Below are 19,552 nucleotides of genomic sequence, written 5' to 3' on the forward strand. Positions count from 1 at the left end.
AAAAAGGACAAATTTGTTTAATACGCCTTTGATATTTTTTGAAAGACACTAGGTAAACACATTAAATATTTTTCATATTATGACTAATACAAAGAAAAAAACCATTGGAAAATTGAATTTTATTGAAAATTAGGCTATATATATATAAATATATATAAATATATATATATATATATATATATATATATATATATATATATATATATATATATATATATATATATATATATATATATATATGGTTCCATGACAAATGATCTCAGGACAAATGATCTCAAGGACAAATGATCTCACGGACAAATGATCTCAAGGACAAATGATCTCAGACAAAATATCTCAGACAAAATATCTCACAGCAAAATTTTAATAGTGTATTGGAAGGTTTTAGTTGATTTGAACTTTTTAAAATTAATTTTCAATATAGTGTTGTTTAATTTTTAACGCATAATAAATTTGAATAAAATTAATTTGTTTAACTGAACAAAGCATCAAGTGATTTATAAAACTTAATCTTTGTAAAAGTATTTGATTTGAAAAATTAAAATCAAAACAAACGTACTTGTTTAGCCTGAAAGATATAATAAATGATAATGTATAAATCAAATAAAATAACATGAATGATCAGAACACGCTAAATATTTTTGAAAAATGTGAATGGGTCTTCAGGTTCGTAACGTAATACTATTGTTTTTATTCCTGCGTCAACTCAAACATAACGTCTGCTTTTCTTTGCTGGCAGTTACATCGTTATGATCACACCTCTCCAATACTATGTGATCATGTATTGTGTTAACTCTAGCTCGACATGTTCTAACTTCACATTTCCAAATCTCTTTGACTGCTACTACACTTCTGGCTTTTATAAACAAATTCACCAGAAACTAATGCCCCAAAATATTTCTGCTAGGTAACTTATGAGGCCATAGCTGAGTAAGCACTACCAATACTGCTTTGTTTTCATGCACAGTAAGACAAACTTAGCTCCGCGATGACCGCTGTTTGTTTAACATAAGCTTGTGTCACCTGATCACTAAGGTGTGACCGACGCATAACAATGGACTTTAGATGTTAGTTGTATTGTCCATGTAGGGCGGTTGTCTTTTCCTAAAGGCGTGTCTATGCTATCAAAGTGGGCGGCCACCTTGACACGAAGGTGTGTCTTTATTGTTATTTCATTCCCTTTGATCTAGTTTCGTCTACCTGACGTGGTAGGATTGTCTTATGTTTGGCAAGCCCACCTACGCTATCTATCGAAAAAAATTATGTAATCTTCGCATACTATATTAGAAATCTTAATTTTTAATTGTTTAGTAAAATATGACAAATTTATACGGTAAACATTTCTCACAATTATTATATAGGCCTATAAACAATATTAAACATAGTAAACAAAACCATATGACATTCAATGAAAATTTTTTCAGATCAACTAAATCCAATACACTATTAAAATTTTGCTGTGAGATATTTTGTCTGAGATATTTTGTCTGAGATCAATTGTCTATGGTATCATTTGTCCTGATATATTTTGTCCTGGTATCTTTTGTCCGTGAGATCATTTGTCCTTGAGATCATTTGTCCTGAGATCATTTGTCCTGAGATCATTTGTCCGTGAGATATTTTGTCTGAGATATTTTGTCTGAGATCATTTGTCCTGAGATCATTTGTCCTGTCACCATATATATATATATATATATATATATATATATATATATATATATATATATATATATATATATATATATATATATATATATATATATATATAAAAAACATCTTTAAAAAACAATTAGATTTGATTAAAACTAGCCCAAGATATTAAAAAAGGTATGAAAATAAATGTTAAGTAAAATAAATAGTAACAAAATATGTAATAATGCAGGATTTTAAATCATAAATCTATGAACAATTACTGAGTTCTTTGCCAGAAAAAATGAAGGACATATACCACTACAAACATCCATCCGGTTCCTTTGACCCAATTGACTATGAATAGCCAGAGAGAAGGATTGGGCTGAATGAGCGTGTTTACCAGTAGCACAATGAGAGAGTATAGTCCTGTGGAGTACAACAATCATCAATTAACCAACCTTCTAAACCAAAACATAGGCTGCCGCTTGACCTACCTTTTTGCCGTCGTCATGGTAATGATGGCCGCCGAAAAAGAAGATAACTGGTTTTCGTTTTTTAACAATGGTTCATGGTCATTTCGACAACACATAGGCCCACTTGTAACAATGGTTCATGGTCATTTCGACAACACATAGGCCCACTTGTAACAATGGTTCATGGTCATTTCGACAACACATAGGCCCACTTGTAACAATGGTTTATGGTCATTTCAACAACACATAGGCCCTTTGTAACAATGGTTCATGTTCATTTCGACAACACATAGGCCCACTTGTAACAATGGTTTTTGGTCATTTCAACAACACATAGGCCCACTTGTAACAATGGTTCATGGTCATTTCAACAACAGATAGGCACATTGTGCGTTCGATTTCTTTACTGTGGTAGAATATATCTAATTTCGGGCCTGATCGAGTTATGAAAATCTTTGTATCTTATTTTATATCTAGTGTAATGTTTCCTGTTCGCGAGCAGGTCAAAAGAATATGAAACATGAAAACTTAGTATGTTTGTCGTGTTATGTTTAGTTTTATGTATTTTTTTCTATTTAAATTATTAAATTTAAATAAATACCATTTAATAGTTATGTCATTCTTTAGTTGTTTTTTTTTAAAAATAATAACTAAAAGAAGCAATTGCTTTTTACTTTGTTTAGTACAACAATATTCAAAGGAGCTTAAGGGTGCCCCTATTTGATTATTTAGAAAAGGGAAATAAGTCATGGAAGTGGTTTGAACGTTTGCCTATCTTTTACACTACAGCTCATGTAGATTTTGTTTTCTTTTCCACAGAAGCGTGTGTTGGCTACAGTAGAACATCACTACTGTGGTAGATCTGTTTGCTTTTTATAAAACCACTATCAAGTTGCACAAAAACGTTGTTTTGAAGTACAAAGTCATTGCCTTTTGGTCGGATTTTGGGACCCATAAACGGGCCTCCCCCACCCCTTCCACGCATTGCGGGAGCAGGGTAGTTTACAATCTTAGTCTACACCCTTCTTCTTCTAATACCGTTCGTGCCCAAGACACATGGGACAGATGAAGTAGAGTTCATCTGTTTCAGACGACCTCGGTATATGAGGGGATCATGTGATCAGCTGGGTATTCGCCGTTCTACTGACTTGAACTTGGATCTGTACTCGAGGCTTTCGGGTTAGCAGTCTAGCTCTCTACCTCTAGGCCACGCCGTCCCATTTAGGCAACACCCTACCATAACAATCAGAGTTTCTTCCAGGCATCTCTTCGGGGGGGGGGGGATTTTTATATAAAATATATACTTTTAACAGTGTCCGCCCCCCCCCCCCCCACCCCGAAAATTTCAAGTGTACCCCCAGAGAAAAAAGTCTGGAAGAAACACTGATAACAATATATCTACACAAAAATATTTACACTCACAAACAGCTCCACCTCCCCCCTCCACTAACCCAATCCCCAAAAGCTAGCCTCTATAATTATATAATATAAATTATATCTTACCAATCACTAGCGCAATCAATCGGCACAATAAAGTCTTTCGCCATGCTTTCCTTTTCGTGATGTAATTGCGCATTTCCGGATTGGTTTGCGCTAATTCATGGGCAGCGTCCTTATAATAATAGTCTACTAGAAAATTCAGATGGTTTACATCACAGGAGTACTTGGCCTTATCGTCTGCTCGGGTTTCCTGCTTTTCTACTTCACTTAAGCAAAATTTCAGACGTTCCATTTGCCTTTCAAGTTCGGATAATTCTGACCAAGATCTAGATCAAATCAAAAGTGGAATTACGGGACGAATTACGCTGATCACGGCTACAGTTAAAAAAATTACTAAACGAATCTGCGGAATATAGTGTTATGTGTATTCTTACCTTTCTGTTGTCCCATCAGCAGCACCCAACATCAACATCAGCAACACTACAACCAGAACTTCTACAAATCAAATAGAATAAAATAAAACAGCTTTTCAAAATTTAAAATATACTATGCCAAATAACACATTTAACATTTTATTTACTGTTTCTGTTACCAGCCTAGTATATATATATATATATATATATATATATATATATATATATATATATATATATATATATATATATATATATATATATATATATATATATATATATATATATAATTAGCCGTTATCGGGTAGGCGTTGCTCTGGTTATGTATAGTGATGTCCAAAAGAAAATGTCAACACAGATAAGTATGTGTTTTAAGAAATAATTATGATTAAAAAAGTTTTTAAAAACCCACGTTTTCTGAATGAACTAAAAAGTAGAAAATAAATGCTATACATCACAATAATGCAAGCGATCACTCTACTATAAGCGATGAAAAACGTGGGGCGCCGAAGTAAAAGTTTTTTATCGGTCATTGCTAATATAAGATGTAAAAGTTATATTACTATTGATTAGATAATACTATTGACTTTTATTAGGGAGCTTGTAGAGAGAGTCAACAGTATTAGAAACTGAAAGAAAATCACGGCGCCCCACGTTTTTCATCGCTTATAGTAGAGTGATCGCTTGCATTATTGTGATGTATAGCATTTATTTTCTACTTTTTAGTTCAATCAGAAAACGTGGGTTTTTAAAAACTTTTTTAATCATAATTATTTTCTACTTTTTAGTCTTTGTCTGTTTGTTTGCTTTAAAATCTTGCTATCGATTTTATCTTTTCGCATTCACTTTTTTGGGTAAACGAAGACAACTCGTAAAAAACACGTGCCTTGAACCCGTGTCGAGTGGATTAGCAATCGTGTGCCCAACCACTGGACCATATCGTCTCCCCCTTACTGGCCACCAGTTGTTACGTTCTGGTTGTTTGTACACAAACACCGCGTGACAACTACTTAGTAAGCAAAAAGAGGGAGAGTACCGAACCTAGTTTTCATCAAATTACAATTACTGGGTTATGTCCCTTTTCCCCCACGTTTTTTGTACAATTATATAGCGATCTAAAATGATCAATAAAATGTTTCCATGGATCAATTCAGTAATAATAACAATTGAATATTCTATTGTCATCGGAAAAAAAGCTTCCCTGAAAATTTCAGCGCGCTAGCTAACTGGGAAGTGCCCGAAATTTCGATCGCAAGATTTGATTGGAAAGACACGAAAGCTAGTTAAAGAAAACGTGGGAAAAAAAGCATTACATAAAGTTAGGCTCACAACAGCAACACCACGTGATTCTAATAATAAACCTACACATGAACTACCATTCCGCACCATTACGGGTCGTTACACAAATACAATAAATAAAAGAGTCAAGCTACTAAACAGAAAATTGCTTGTTACTTACTTTTACTCTCCTGGTCAGCAGCAACTACACACACACACACACACACTCATACACACACACACATACATACATATATATATATATATGTGTGTGTGTGTGTGTGAACTGAACAGCTAATGAAAAAAAGCAATTACAAAACAAAGTAAGATAAATTAAATCATGCATTGAAACAACAGTGTGAATAAAGAAAAGTTAGCGATGTAGCCAGCGTTAAACTAACGATCTGGACTTACTGGGGAAGACATTTGTTTGTGGTCTAGAGTTCGGTGACCTCCCCCAACTGGCACAGGTGAGAGGTACGGTCGTTGATCTCCACAAATAGTTCATTCCTTCAATGATGTCCTCGGTCTGTTTTTGATAGAGGAAAAGGTGGTGGAGTAAGGCAATAAATAAACTCCTGATTTAATAGCCAGTGGCATTCCATAAGACAATGAACCCTAGGCATTCCATAAGACAATGAACCCGAGGTATTCCATAAGACAATGAACCCGAGGCATTCCATAAGACAATGAACCCGAGGTATTCCATAAGACAATGAACCCGAGGTATTCCATAAGACAATGAACCCGAGGCATTCCATAAGACAATGAACCCGAGGTATTCCATAAGAGAATGAACCCGAGGTATTCCATAAGACAATGACCCCGAGGTATTCCATAAGACAATGAACCCGAGGTATTCTATAAGACAATGAACCCGAGGTATTCCATAAGACAATGAACCCGAGGTATTCCATAAGACAATGAACCCGAGGTATTCCATAAGACAATGAACCCGAGGTATTCTATAAGACAATGAACCCGAGGTATTCCATAAGACAATGAACCCGAGGTATTCCATAAGACAATGAACCCGAGGTATTCCATAAGACAATGAACCCGAGGTATTCCACAAGACAATGAACGCGAGGCATTCCATAAGACAATAAACCCGAGGTATTCCATAAGACAATGAACGCGAGGCATTCTATAAGACAATGAACCCGAGGTATTCCATAAGACAATGAACCCGAGGTATTCCATAAGACAATGAACCCGAGGTATTCCATAAGACAATGAACCCGAGGTATTCTATAAGACAATGAACCCGAGGTATTCCATAAGACAATGAACCCGAGGTATTCCATAAGACAATGAACCCGAGGTATTCAATAAGACAATGAACCCGAGGTATTCCATAAGACAATGAACCCGAGGTATTCCATAAGACAATGAACCCGAGGTATTCCATAAGACAATGAACCCGAGGTATTCCATAAGACAATGAACCCGAGGTATTCCATACGACAATGAACCCGAGGTATTCCATAAGACAATGAACCCGAGGTATTCCATAAGACAATGAACGCGAGGCATTCCATAAGACAATAAACCCGAGGTATTCCATAAGACAATGAACGCGAGGCATTCCATAAGACAATGAACCCGAGGTATTCCATAAGACAATGAACCCGAGGTATTCCATAAGACAATGAACCCGAGGTATTCCATAAGACAATGAACCCGAGGTATTCCATAAGACAATGAACCCGAGGTATTCTATCCTAATATATAAATCCCCACGTTCGCACATCTCTCTCTCTCTCTCTCTTTCTCTGTCCGCAAAAAATTTTCGCCGGACATCACGTCAGAATCGGCAGCGATATATGGAGAACTTTTTACGGACTTTTGTTGAAAATAATATGTTAGATGTTTTAAATGTATAACCACAATTTTACTTAAAGAATAAAAATAAAAATTAAAGGCGTATTCGAATGTAGAGAAACAGTATTATTTATGCAACCGGAAAAGTATTAATACATGTGAAAAAGAACGCATAAAACTGTGACGTCGCTATTGCTTATACATTAACTAATGACGTCATCTGCTGTGTTTTGAATGAAAAGAAATGAACTATTTCATTCAAATTTGATTTAGATCTACGTACACTATGAAATGTATACAATACAATTTTTCCGGCCTAAACTCATAAAATTTATTTATTTGGATTCTAGATCTAGAGATTCTAGATCTAGACTAAATCTAAATCTAAATCTACGCAATAACTAGATCTAGACGTAGACGCTAAGATCTAGATCTAGATTTAGACTCTAACTTCTCTAAAATCAATTCCAAAAATAAATTTCTATATTAGGACTAAACTATTTCAAGACTTATTTATTTTATACAAAATCTTTGTTTGGAACTGGCTAATTTGGGATAAAAAATTAATTTGAAAGAATAGGCATATTCGCGTAAGTTAAGATTTTAAAATACGTGTTTCATTCTCCGTATTTTATAAGTTGCCTAAATAGCGGAGCTGTTAGTGTATATTAAACCACGCAGGTGGTGCGGGTTCGAGACACAGCAAGTCAACTTGGTTAATGTATTATTTTTTATTATGCTCGGGCTAAACTTAAAAAAAAAATTCTTTTAGAAATCTAGATCTAGATCTAGATTGTCGGGTGTCCAATAGGGCACTTCCCGGCGCCGCAGGCGCTTCAAATTTGGCATGATCTTGCCTTGATGCGACAGAACACGGGGGCCGGTTGGCCGAAAAGTCTACGATGTGGGGGTCAAAACTGACCTCGACTGACCGGTACCTTATATGAGCTATAAATCGAAAAAAAATGTCCACGGAGGAACCTCTTCATAACTCTTGAGGTCGTAGACCGACCTTCGGGCGAATTAATTAAGCATTCAAATTCTCAATGTTTTCGAAAGCCTAAGCGAAGCTGGGCAGCATGCCTAGTAAGACAATAAACCCGAGGTATTCCATAAGACAATGAACGCGAGGCATTCCATACGACAATGAACCCGAGGTATTCCATAAGACAATGAACCCGAGGTATTCCATAAGACAATGAACCCGAGGTATTCCATAAGACAATGAACCCGAGGTATTCCATAAGACAATGAACGCGAGGTATTCCATAAGACAATGAACCCGAGGTATTCCATAAGACAATGAACCCGAGGTATTCTATAAGACAATAAACCCGAGGTATTCCATAAGACAATGAACGCGAGGCATTCCATAAGACAATGAACCCGAGGTATTCCATAAGACAATGAACCAGAGGTATTCCATAAGACAATGAACCCGAGGTATTCCATAAGACAATGAACCCGAGGTATTCCATAAGACAATGAACCCGAGGTATTCTATAAGACAATAAACCCGAGGTATTCCATAAGACAATGAACGCGAGGCATTTCATAAGACAATGAACCCGAGGTATTCCATAAGACAATGAACCCGAGGTATTCCATAAGACAATGAACCCGAGGTATTCCATAAGACAATGAACCCGAGGTATTCCATAAGACAATGAACCCGAGGTATTCCATAAGACAATGAACGCGAGGCATTCCATAAGACAATGAACGCGAGGCATTCCATAAGACAATGAACCCGAGGTATTCTATAAGACAATGAACCCGAGGTATTCCATAAGACAATGAACCCGAGGTATTCCATAAGACAATGAACCCGAGGTATTCCATAAGACAATGAACCCGAGGTATTCCATAAGACAATGAACCCGAGGTATTCTATAAGACAATGAACCCGAGGTATTTCATAAGACAATGAACTAGATGTATTCACTGGCAGCTACGTATCAACAATACAGATCTAGATTGAAAACTAACCAAAGAGACTGTACAGAAAGAATATCATTACTCTTTTAGCAGTGTATCATGCTGTGCTATTTTAGCACCCCTCATCTGATGTATACTGTATCATGCCGTTCTCATGACATAACTAGCACAATAGCAGAAAGTGCCAGATGTTTGTATGAAAGAGAGCCATACAATATCTGGGTGTGTTTACAAGAGTTCTGCCTGAGAGGTCGGGACAGAGAGGCCGAGAAAACGATCGTGTGCAGAGAACGTCCTAGAAGCCTTAAGTTATATCTAGTTATAGTGATCAAAAATAAAACAACAGAGAGTTAATGTACCAACCGGCGTAACTAGTTCTAGACCTAGATCTAGGTTCTATATCTATATCTATGTGAAACGATCTAACTAATTAATCAGTTCCTATTAACAAGAAAACACAATACGTCTAAGGAAAAACAACCTACATAATATAAACATGAATTTAACTTACTTTTAATCAAGCGGCAGTAAAACGAATCAAACTTCCGACTTAAAATGGTATCGTTTAGCATAAAAAACAACTTCTTTATCTATGACGTCATACAGTTCAATATGTCTTCTTTCATTTATTCAAGTATAGGGCAAGATTCGCAGCATGACTATACTTTTAAATACTGCGATATTAAAATAGCAATAAAAAAATATACATGAACCTCTTTATATAGTCTCAAGCTTTGAACAATAGAATAACAGTTGGAATTATTCGATTCAGTTAGTTCAGGATGCTTTGTTGAATGGCTCCACATCAAAAATATTTATTTTAAAAGACTAAAATAATTTTTGAAATTAAATAATATAAATATGAAATGTTACAATAATTTATGTAATAGACTGTCTATGTTGGAAAACTTAAAAAATGAGTTTCGTTCATAAATTCGCTGACATTAAAATAAAAACATGAGTAAAATTAATCTCAACTAATGTCAAGGTCAATGTCTTCTTGGAGGCAAGCGCACTGGGTCTATATTCAATTTTAAGTTTTTTATAGGTTTGACATTTTAACGGTGTAGCCTAAATTCAGGCTCATTGTCAAAAGCCCGTTAGTAATTGTTTGTGGTTAATTAGAGACACATTTTAAATCGCGTGACGTGTCATTAGCAGGCATTCAGGCTGCAAGGGGCAGGCGGGCATTTTAAAAGTTGACGTCCGGTCACCCACAGCCGATTGCTGCAGTCTTTGAATGCTCAGACCGCCTGACGGAGCGGAACGTGTCGTCTAGTCCTGCGAGAATGGCCACCATCTGTGTTTGAGTGCTGTAGCACTGTTAGGATCATGTATCTGTGGATTCGATCTAATTGAATATCCTGATAAGTTCTTCTCTCATGACCAGTGGAGGCCTTTCGTCCTGCAACTGGTCAGATGGAAATACTCATTCAAGAAAGGAATTTCCTTGACCACCATGGACGTCATTAGAGCCCTCGAGATGTCGAGTCCCTAGAGCACGTTTATGTCTGTGGCTTGGGAAACCATATAAGTCACCTGATGTCACCCTTCATCGTTTATGAACAATTTACCCGGCTGGTTGGGTCAGGCTGCTTACATAAAAGGATATTTGATCGCCCACTGATTGGGGGTTGTCCATTAATTTCGCACTTTTGATCGATTATCTTTACCCTCCCCAGTGTCCTACTTTATTCAGCTTTTTTTTTTTCGAAAAAAATGTTGCGGAAGAGTATATGTAGAACCCCCGCACAATCAAGGAGAACGGTACACCCTTGACAGAACACAGAGTGACCAACTCAGCCTAGCGAATGTTTAGGACAACAACTCCCAGACTACACCTGCCAGTTGTCCATGATTCGTGATATCACTTTTTCTGGGGAGTTGGTGAATGAACTGTGAGATTTTAGAATAGTTAAAGGGGGGAGTGTGGAGGTCCCAATTATTTTGTTGTGAATGAAATGTAAGATTTTTGTAAAAAGCTATTGGAGGGGTGGAAAGGTTCAATAATTATTATTTTTTGGTGAATACATCTTGAGATTTTAGAAAATTTAATAAGAACACTACAACTATTGCCTACTGTTAAAAAAATAAAATTGGTCTATTAGCGTATTGAAAAATGAGACATACGGACACCACAACTATTGCCTACTATTAAAAAAACTTGTTCTGTTAATCTTAGGATATCATTAGACACACATGTGAATTATATGAAACTGTGGATGTCATATTTGTGAAATATCATTTGAATGGAACTTTACACACATTAGAAATGTCACTGGTAAGAATTCGTTTATGTTTTCTATTATGCAACCTAATCATTTAAATTGTTCCCTAAATAAAGCTGTATTCTTATAACAGCATTCACAATGTGTGGGCAGGAAGCGATGACAGCTGAGGTTAACACTGTATCTCTGTGGCTGAGAAATGCTTTCACTCTTTAGCACAAAAATAAAAAAGGTCAAATTTGTATTGATACAATTCGATATTTCTAAAAGACATTTAAAGCAAATACACATAAAAATTGATCATTTAATGAATAATAAAAAGAAAAAAAGCCAAATAAACAAATTTTATTTTATTAAAAATTATGCTTTATATAAATATTTCAAAAACATCTTTAAAAAGCACTTAGATTTGATTAAAACTAGCCCAAGATATAAAAAAAAAAGTTTAAAAATACATGTTAATTAAAATAAATAGTAACAAAATATGTAATAATACAGGATTTTAAAACACTATTACAAGCATAAATCTATGAACAATTACTGAATCCTTTGCCAGAAAAAATGGCAGACATATATCACAACAAACATCCATCCGGTTCCTTTGACCCAATTGACTAGGACGAGCCAGAGAGAAGGATTGGGCTGAATTAGCATGGTCAGCAGTAACCAATAGAGCGAGATTGCTCCTGTGGATTAAAACAATCATCAATTAAACAACCTTCTAAACTAAAACATAGGCTGTCGCTTGACCTACTTTTGGCCGTCGTCATGGTAATGATGGCCACCGAAAACGAAGATAACTGGTTTTAGTTTTTAACAATGGTTCATGGTCATTTCAACAAAACATAGTCCCACTTGTAACAATGGTTCATGGTCATTTCGACAACACATAGGCCCACTTGTAAAAATGGTTCATGGTCATTTTGGCAACACATAAGCCCACTTGTAACAATGGTTCATGATCATTTCGACAACACAGGCCCACTTGTAACAATGGTTCATGGTCATTTCCACAACACATAAGCCCACTTGTAACAATGGTTCATGGTCTTTTCAACAACACATAGGCCCACTTGTAACAATGGTTCATGGTCATTTTGGCAACACATAAGCCCACTTGTAACAATGGTTCATGATCATTTCGACAACACAGGCCCACTTGTAACAATGGTTCATGGTCATTTCGACAACACTTAGGCCTTTTGTAACAATGGTTTATGGTCATTTCGACAACACATAGGCCCACTTGTAACAATGGTTCATGGTCATTTCAACAACACATGGGCCCACTAGTAACAACGGTTCATAGTCATTTCAACAACACATAAGCCCACTTGTAACAATGGTTCATGGTCATTTCGACAACACAGGCCCACTTGTAACAATGGTTCATGGTCATTTCCACAACACATAAGCCCACTTGTAACAATGGTTCATGATCATTTCAACAACACAGGCCCACTTGTAACAATGGTTTATCGTCATTTCAACACCACATAGGCCCACTTGTAACAATGGTTTATCGTCATTTCAACAACACATAGGCCCACTTGTAACAATGGTTCATGGTCATTTCAACAACACAGGCCCACTTGTAACAATGGTTTATCGTCATTTCAACAACACATAGGCCCACTTGTAACAATGGTTTATCGTCATTTCAACAACACATAGGCCCACTTGTAACAATGGTTCATGATCATTTCAACAGCACATAGGCCCACTTGTAACAATGGTTTATCGTCATTTCAACAACACATAGGCCCACTTGTAACAATGGTTTATCGTCATTTCAACAACACATAGGCCCACTTTTTACTGTTATTTTTTGCGTTTTATTCAACGAGACCGATCAAGTTTTAGCACTAGATATTTAGTATTTGTTGTAAGCGTGCTTTTTTACTTTCTCGTATATACGAAGTATAGAGAAAGTATTGTAATCGTGCACAAAAATCACTTGAAATTTTAACATCTTTCACCGTATTACACCTCAATCCTTCATCACATCCGAAGTTTAGAGGACTTATTTTAATCGGGCAAAAATTATCAATCCAGATTTATCAAAACTAAGAGGTTTTATGCGTAATCCAGTCTGAAAAACTGGGCTTTGCAATTCTGTCCGTATGTCTGTGTGTCTGTGTGTGTGTGTCCGTGTGTAAACACGATAACTTGAGTACCGTTACAGCTAGGTTGATGAAATTTCATATATAAGTATTTTATCAAAATCGTAGATCCGTATCAACTTTTGAGCGATTTCCAATAACCGGAAGTGGTACTTTTTCTACTTTGAATTTTTCAAAAGCCTATAACTTGAGTACTATTTCAGATAGATAAATGAAATTCCACAAGTAAGTATAAGATCTAATTCTCTACCTTATGTTAAATTTTGAGTAGCTTCCGTTGACCGGAAGTAGTAATTTACGCTACTTCCGATTTCTCAAAAAACTAATGTAAATTTATTAAGTACTAATACTATTGCGCACTATTATACACACCTTTATTAGGCGTTCGCTTGGTGCGCAATTGTTTTTTACTGAGATTCTATTGTATTTTTAAAAGTTTAAGTATTTAAAATGGATTAAAAATCATAACTATATCCCCAGTTACCATCCCCTGTTGTTTTATATAAGAATATTCGAGAAAGTTTAGGGGAGATCACTACCGGTTTATTTAATATACTTTGTTTTGGCTGATCATGTCGAGCAGATCATCAATTGGTAAAACTTTAATTATTGTATATAATTTTCCCCTGGGCCGAGACAACAACCAAGTAACCCGTACATTTTGCCGAGACAACAGCCAAGTAACCCGTACATTTTGCCGAGACAACAGCCAAGTAACCCGTACATTTTGCCGAGACAACAACCAAGTAACCCGTACATTTTGTCGAGACAACAGCCAAGTAACCCGTACATTTTGTCGAGACAACAGCCAAGTAACCCGTACATTTTGTCGAGACAACAACCAAGTAACCCGTACATTTTGTCGAGACAACAGCCAAGTAACCCGTACATTTTGCTGAGACAACAGCCAAGTAACCCGTACATTTTGCTGAGACAACAGCTAAGTAACCCGTACATTTTGCTGAGACAACAGCCAAGTAACCCGTACATTTTGCCGAGACAACAGCCAAGTAACCCGTACATTTTGCTGAGACAACAGCCAAGTAACCCGTACATTTTGTCGAGACAACAACCAAGTAACCCGTACATTTTGTCGAGACAACAGCCAAGTAACCCGTACATTTTGCTGAGACAACAGCCAAGTAACCCGTACATTTTGCTGAGACAACAGCTAAGTAACCCGTACATTTTGCTGAGACAACAGCCAAGTAACCCGTACATTTTGCTGAGACAACAGCCAAGTAACCCGTACATTTTGCTGAGACGCTAATCGCGTCACAACACGTTCCTTACAAACTGACCCAACTATATCAGTCATACTATCTGTCATACTATCAGTCATACTATTTGTCATACTATCAGTCCTACTGTCAGTCATACTATCGTAGCCGTTTAAAAACAAACGCGTTTATTCAAACGTCAATTTCTAGGCTACCTATTAATTTTGATAATTAAATTAGGTATTAAATTAAGGGTAAATTAATGTAGTTTTGAATTGTTTAAGCCATCTTGAACAATAATGAAGTTTACTTTCTTCTTCTATTACCGTTCGTGCCCAAGACACATGGGACAGATGAAGTAGAGTTCATCTGTTTCAGACGACCTCGGTATATGAGGGGATAATGTGATCAGCTGGGTGTTCGCCTTCTACTGACTTGAACTTGGATCTGTACTCGAGGCTTTCGGGTTAGCAGTCTAGCTCTCTACCTCTAGGCCACGCCGTCCCATTTAGGCAACACCCTACCATAACAATATCTACACAAAAATATTTGCACTAACAAACAGCTCCACCCCCCCCCCCCACCCAATTCCCAAAAGCTACCTTCTAAAATTATATTATAGAAATTATATCATACCAATAAACAGCGCAACAAATCGACACACAAAAGTCTTGCGCCCTGCTTTCTTTTCCTTGATGTGACGGCTAATTTCAGGGTTGGTTTTTGCTAATTCATGGGCAGCTTCTTCATAATAGCCTAGTAGCCAATACAGACGGTTTACATCACAGGAGTACTTGGCCTTATCGTCTGCTCGGGTTTCCTGCTTTTCTACTTCACTTAAGCAAAGTTTCAGACGTTCCATTTGCCTTTCAAGCTCCGATAAGTCATACCAAGATCTAGATCTAAACAAAAGTGGAATTACGGGACGAATTACGCTGATCACGGCTACAATTAAAACAAGTAATTAAAAAAAGTCTAGTGACAATTTTAGCGCAATTTCCTTATGTTATCTAAAAATAGCTCTGTCGTAGCGTAAATCAAGAGCAGGGTTAGTAAAACCATTGGTTAGTTATTAAAACGTTTTTTATTAATTTGTTTTCAGTATTTTACATGTTTTATTTACAATAGAGTAACATGACTAAAAACCATTACGCGCCTAGCTACCGAACGTGATGTCGCAGTCATTGAACGTGATGGCGCAGCTATTGAACGTGATGACGCGTGTGGTGTGGTTGGATAAAATGCCTACTGATTCGGTCCAAATTTTAATTAATTCAAAAAAAATTTTGTGACCGAACGAAAGGATATTTTTGAAAACTTTCTACGGCAATATTTTTCTAAATTATGGCAGGAATCGATTGGTACATGTTTCAAGTCGTTAAGTGGTCTGGTTGCCGAGATATGGGCCAAAAACTGCATTTTGTCGAGGTTTTTTGGCTTTTCCGGGAAATACATGAAAGAAAACCGGAATTTTTATGGCCTATGCTCATCCTCGTAACTTGCTTAACATAATTGCTTTTGGAACTAGTCATCGATATTGCTTCGTTGAGGAGGAGATACGATTTAAAGCTGCGGACACACATCCTTTCATCCATTCATACATCCAGAAATGACGGGTTAATAAAAGCAATTCTCCAGAATGGAAATTGCGCTAAAAATAACTAAACGAATCTACGGAATCTAGTGTGATGTGTATTCTTACCTTTCTGTTGTCCCATCAGCAGCACCCAACATCAACATCAGCAACACTACAACCAGAACTTCTACAAATCAAATAGAATAAAATAAAACAGCTCAAACCATTAAACAGAAAATTGCTTGTTACTTAATTATACTCTCCTGGTGAGCAGAAACCATATATATATATATATATATATATATATATATATATATATATATATATATATATATATATATATATATATATATATATATATATATATATATGTGTGTGTGTGTGTGTGTGTGTGTGTGTGTGTGTGTATATATGTAACTAGGGTAAGTTACTACAACAGTGGCCCTGCTGTTTTGGGGACAGCGCGAAGTGACCACCCGCGGATTTTTTTTGTCGAATGACCTATACTCGCTTGTCAACTCAGACGTGGCCAGAGTGACCGTAATCGCTGTGACCACAGGAAGTCGATCGCTGACAGCATTGCACTGGACAAGCTATAACATTGAAAACAAAGGCATGTTCGCGAACTACAGGACGGCTTACAGTTTACGACCCCCTAAACTTTCTGAAACTGACCGTGGCGTGACAATAGGATGCGGGGCCGGGAATAGCAACAAGTAACCTACGGGGAAGACGACTGACACTTTTACAGATAGGATATGACCTTCAGGAACATTCTAAGATTCTAGGGGTAGCACGTATATACGGACACAACGAAACACGACCGGACACTACGACCAGAAAACACAGAGACGGTGTTGTCTTAAAGTTCATTGTTAGTTGATAGTGATACGTTGTGAATGTGATGTACGAATGTACGATATTATGTTAATAGGGTATGGAAGAGTAAGAATAGCTTGTGATGATTAACCTTTTCTTGTGTCGATTTATTTACAGACTGTGGAGGTCTGTTGGGTTTTTTTTGTGTTTTAGTTTTGGCTTGTAAATATATATATATATATATATATATATATATATATATATATATATATATATATATATATATATATATATATGTGTGTGTGTGTGTGTGTGTGTGTGTGTAAACTGAACAGCTAATGAAAAATTGCAATTACAAAGCAAAGTAAGAAAAATTAAATCATGCATTGAAACAACATTGTGAATAAAGGAATGTTAGTGAGATAGCCAGCGTTAAACTGACGACCTGGACTTACTGGGGAAGACATTTGTTTGTGGTCTAGAGTTTGGTGACCTCTCCCAACTGGCACAGGTGAGAGGTATGGTCGTTGATCTACACAAAGAGTTCATTCCTTCAATGGTGTCCTCGTTCTGTTTTTAATGGAAAAAAGGTAGTGGGGTAAGGCAATAAATAAACTCTTGCATGATTTAATAGCCAGTGGCATTCCATAAGACAATGAACCCGAGGTATTCCATAAGACAATGAACCCGAGGTATTCCATAAGACAATGAACCCTAGGTATTCCATAAGACAATGAACCCGAGGCATTCCATAAGACAATGAACCCGAGGTATTCCATAAGAAAATGAACCCGAGGTATTCCATAAGACAATGAACCCGAGGTATTCCATAAGACAATGAACCCGAGGTATTCACTGGCAGCTACGTATCAACAATACAGATCTAGATTGAAAACTAACCAAAGAGACTGTACAGAAAGAATATCATTACTCTTTTAGCAGTGTATCATGCTGTGCTTTTTCAGCACCCCCTCATCTGATGTATACTTTATCATGCCGTTCTCTTGACAGAACTAGCACAATAGCAGAAAGTGCCAGATGTTTGTATGAAAGAGAGCCACACAATATCTGGGTGTGTTTACAAGAGTTCTGCCTGAGAGGTCGGGACAGAGAGGCCGAGAGAACGATCGTGTGCAGAGAACGTCCCAGAAGCCTTAAGTTATACCTAGAATCTAGATCTAGTTATAATGATCAAAAATAAAACAACAGAGAGTTAATGTACCAACCGGCGTAACTAGTTCTATATCTATATCTATGTGAAACGATCTAACAAATTAATCAGTTCCTATTAACAAGAAAACACAATACGTATAGGGAAAAACAACCTACATAATATAAACATGAATATGACTTACTTAATCAAGCGGCAGTAAAACGAATCAAACTTCCGATTTAAAATGGTATCGTTTAGCATAAAAAACAACTTCTTTATCTATGACGTCATACAGTTCAATATGCCTTCTTTCATTTATTCAAGTATAGGACTAGATTCGCAGCATGACTATACTTTTAAATACTGCGATATTAAAATAGCAATAAAAAAATATACATGAACCTCTTTATATAGTCTCAAGCTTTGAACAATAGAATAACAGTTGGAATTATTCGATACAGTTAGTTCAGGATGCTTTGTTGAATGGCTCCACATCAAAAATATTTATTTTAAAAGACTAAAATAATTTTTGAAATTAAATAATATAAATATGAAATGTTACAATAATTTATGTAATAGACTGTCTATGTTGGAAAACTTAAAAAATGAGTTTCGATCATAAATTCGCTGACATTAAAATAAAAACATGAGTAAAATTAATCTCAACTAATGTGAAGGTCAATGTCTTCTTGGAAGCAAGCGCCCTGGGTCTATTGTCAGTTTTAAGTTTTTTATAGGCTTGACATTTTAACGGTGTAGCCTAAATTCAGGCTCATTGTCAAAAGCCCGTTAGTAATTGTTTGTGGTTAATTAGAGACACATTTTAAATCGCGTGACTTGTCATTAGCAGGCATTCAGGCTGCAAGGGGCAGGCGGGCATTTTAAAAGTTGACGTCCGGTGACCCACAGCTGATTGCTGCAGTCTTTGAATGCTCAGACAGCCTGACGGAGCGGAACGTGTCGTCTAGTCCTGCGAGAATGGCCACCTTCTGTGTTTGAGTGCTATAGCATTGTTAGGGTCATGTATCTGTGGATTCGATCTAATTGAATATCCTGATAAGTTCTTCTCTCATGACCAGTGGAGGCCTTTCGTCCTGCAACTGGTCAGATGGAAATACTCATTCAAGAAAGGAATTTCCTTGACCACCATGGACGTCACAAGAGCCCTCGAGATGTCGAGTCCCTAGAGCACCTTTGTGTCTGTGGCTTGGGAAACCATATAAGTCACCTGATGTCACCCTTCATCGTTTATGAACAATTTACCCGGCTGGTTGGGTCAGGCTGCTTACATAAAAGGATATTTGATCGCCCACTGATTGGGGGCTGTCCATTAATTTCGCACTTTTGATCGATTTACCCTCCCCCGTGTCCTACTTTATACAGCTTTTTTTCGAAAAAAAATGTTGCGGAACAGTATATGTAGAACCCCCGCACA

At 36.7% G+C, this 19,552-nt stretch overlaps 2 protein-coding genes across 2 annotated transcripts; both read right to left on the reverse strand.

The window, feature by feature from the left end:
- Positions 1–1,814: 1,814 nt before the first annotated feature.
- Positions 1,815–9,553, reverse strand: LOC131940592 (uncharacterized). Its single transcript, XM_059299296.1, has 5 exons — positions 9,510–9,553; positions 5,651–5,765; positions 3,980–4,040; positions 3,609–3,871; positions 1,815–2,058 (listed from the first exon to the last, which is right to left on the reverse strand). Exons 2-5 carry the CDS (start codon positions 5,742–5,744, stop codon positions 1,910–1,912), a joined length of 567 nt encoding a protein of 188 aa, XP_059155279.1. The 5' UTR covers positions 5,745–5,765; positions 9,510–9,553; the 3' UTR covers positions 1,815–1,909.
- A 2,010-nt stretch (positions 9,554–11,563) lies between these two features.
- LOC131940579 (uncharacterized) lies at positions 11,564–18,377 on the reverse strand. Its single transcript, XM_059299272.1, has 5 exons — positions 18,320–18,377; positions 17,420–17,534; positions 16,272–16,332; positions 15,206–15,471; positions 11,564–11,912 (listed from the first exon to the last, which is right to left on the reverse strand). Exons 2-5 carry the CDS (start codon positions 17,511–17,513, stop codon positions 11,764–11,766), a joined length of 570 nt encoding a protein of 189 aa, XP_059155255.1. The 5' UTR covers positions 17,514–17,534; positions 18,320–18,377; the 3' UTR covers positions 11,564–11,763.
- Between the last annotated feature and the right edge of the window lie 1,175 nt (positions 18,378–19,552).

Source organism: Physella acuta, unplaced genomic scaffold (assembly GCF_028476545.2).
Source record: "Physella acuta isolate Inbredline_101_S28 unplaced genomic scaffold, ASM2847654v3 ptg000322l, whole genome shotgun sequence".
NCBI classification, from domain to species: Eukaryota; Metazoa; Mollusca; class Gastropoda; family Physidae; genus Physella; species Physella acuta.

Coding starts and splice junctions, on each gene's coding strand:
- LOC131940579 (XM_059299272.1), bottom strand. CDS start 17,513: ATGAACTCTTTGTGTAGATCAACGACCATACCTCTCACCTGTGCCAGT. Junction 16,333..17,419: donor ACAAACAAATGTCTTCCCCA/GTAAGTCCAGGT, acceptor TTTGATTTGTAG/AAGTTCTGGTTGTAGTGTTG. Junction 11,913..15,205: donor ATTTGTTGCGCTGTTTATTG/GTATGATATAAT, acceptor TTTAATCCACAG/GAGCAATCTCGCTCTATTGG.
- LOC131940592 (XM_059299296.1), bottom strand. CDS start 5,744: ATGAACTATTTGTGGAGATCAACGACCGTACCTCTCACCTGTGCCAGT. Junction 4,041..5,650: donor ACAAACAAATGTCTTCCCCA/GTAAGTCCAGAT, acceptor TTTGATTTGTAG/AAGTTCTGGTTGTAGTGTTG. Junction 2,059..3,608: donor ATTGATTGCGCTAGTGATTG/GTAAGATATAAT, acceptor TGTACTCCACAG/GACTATACTCTCTCATTGTG.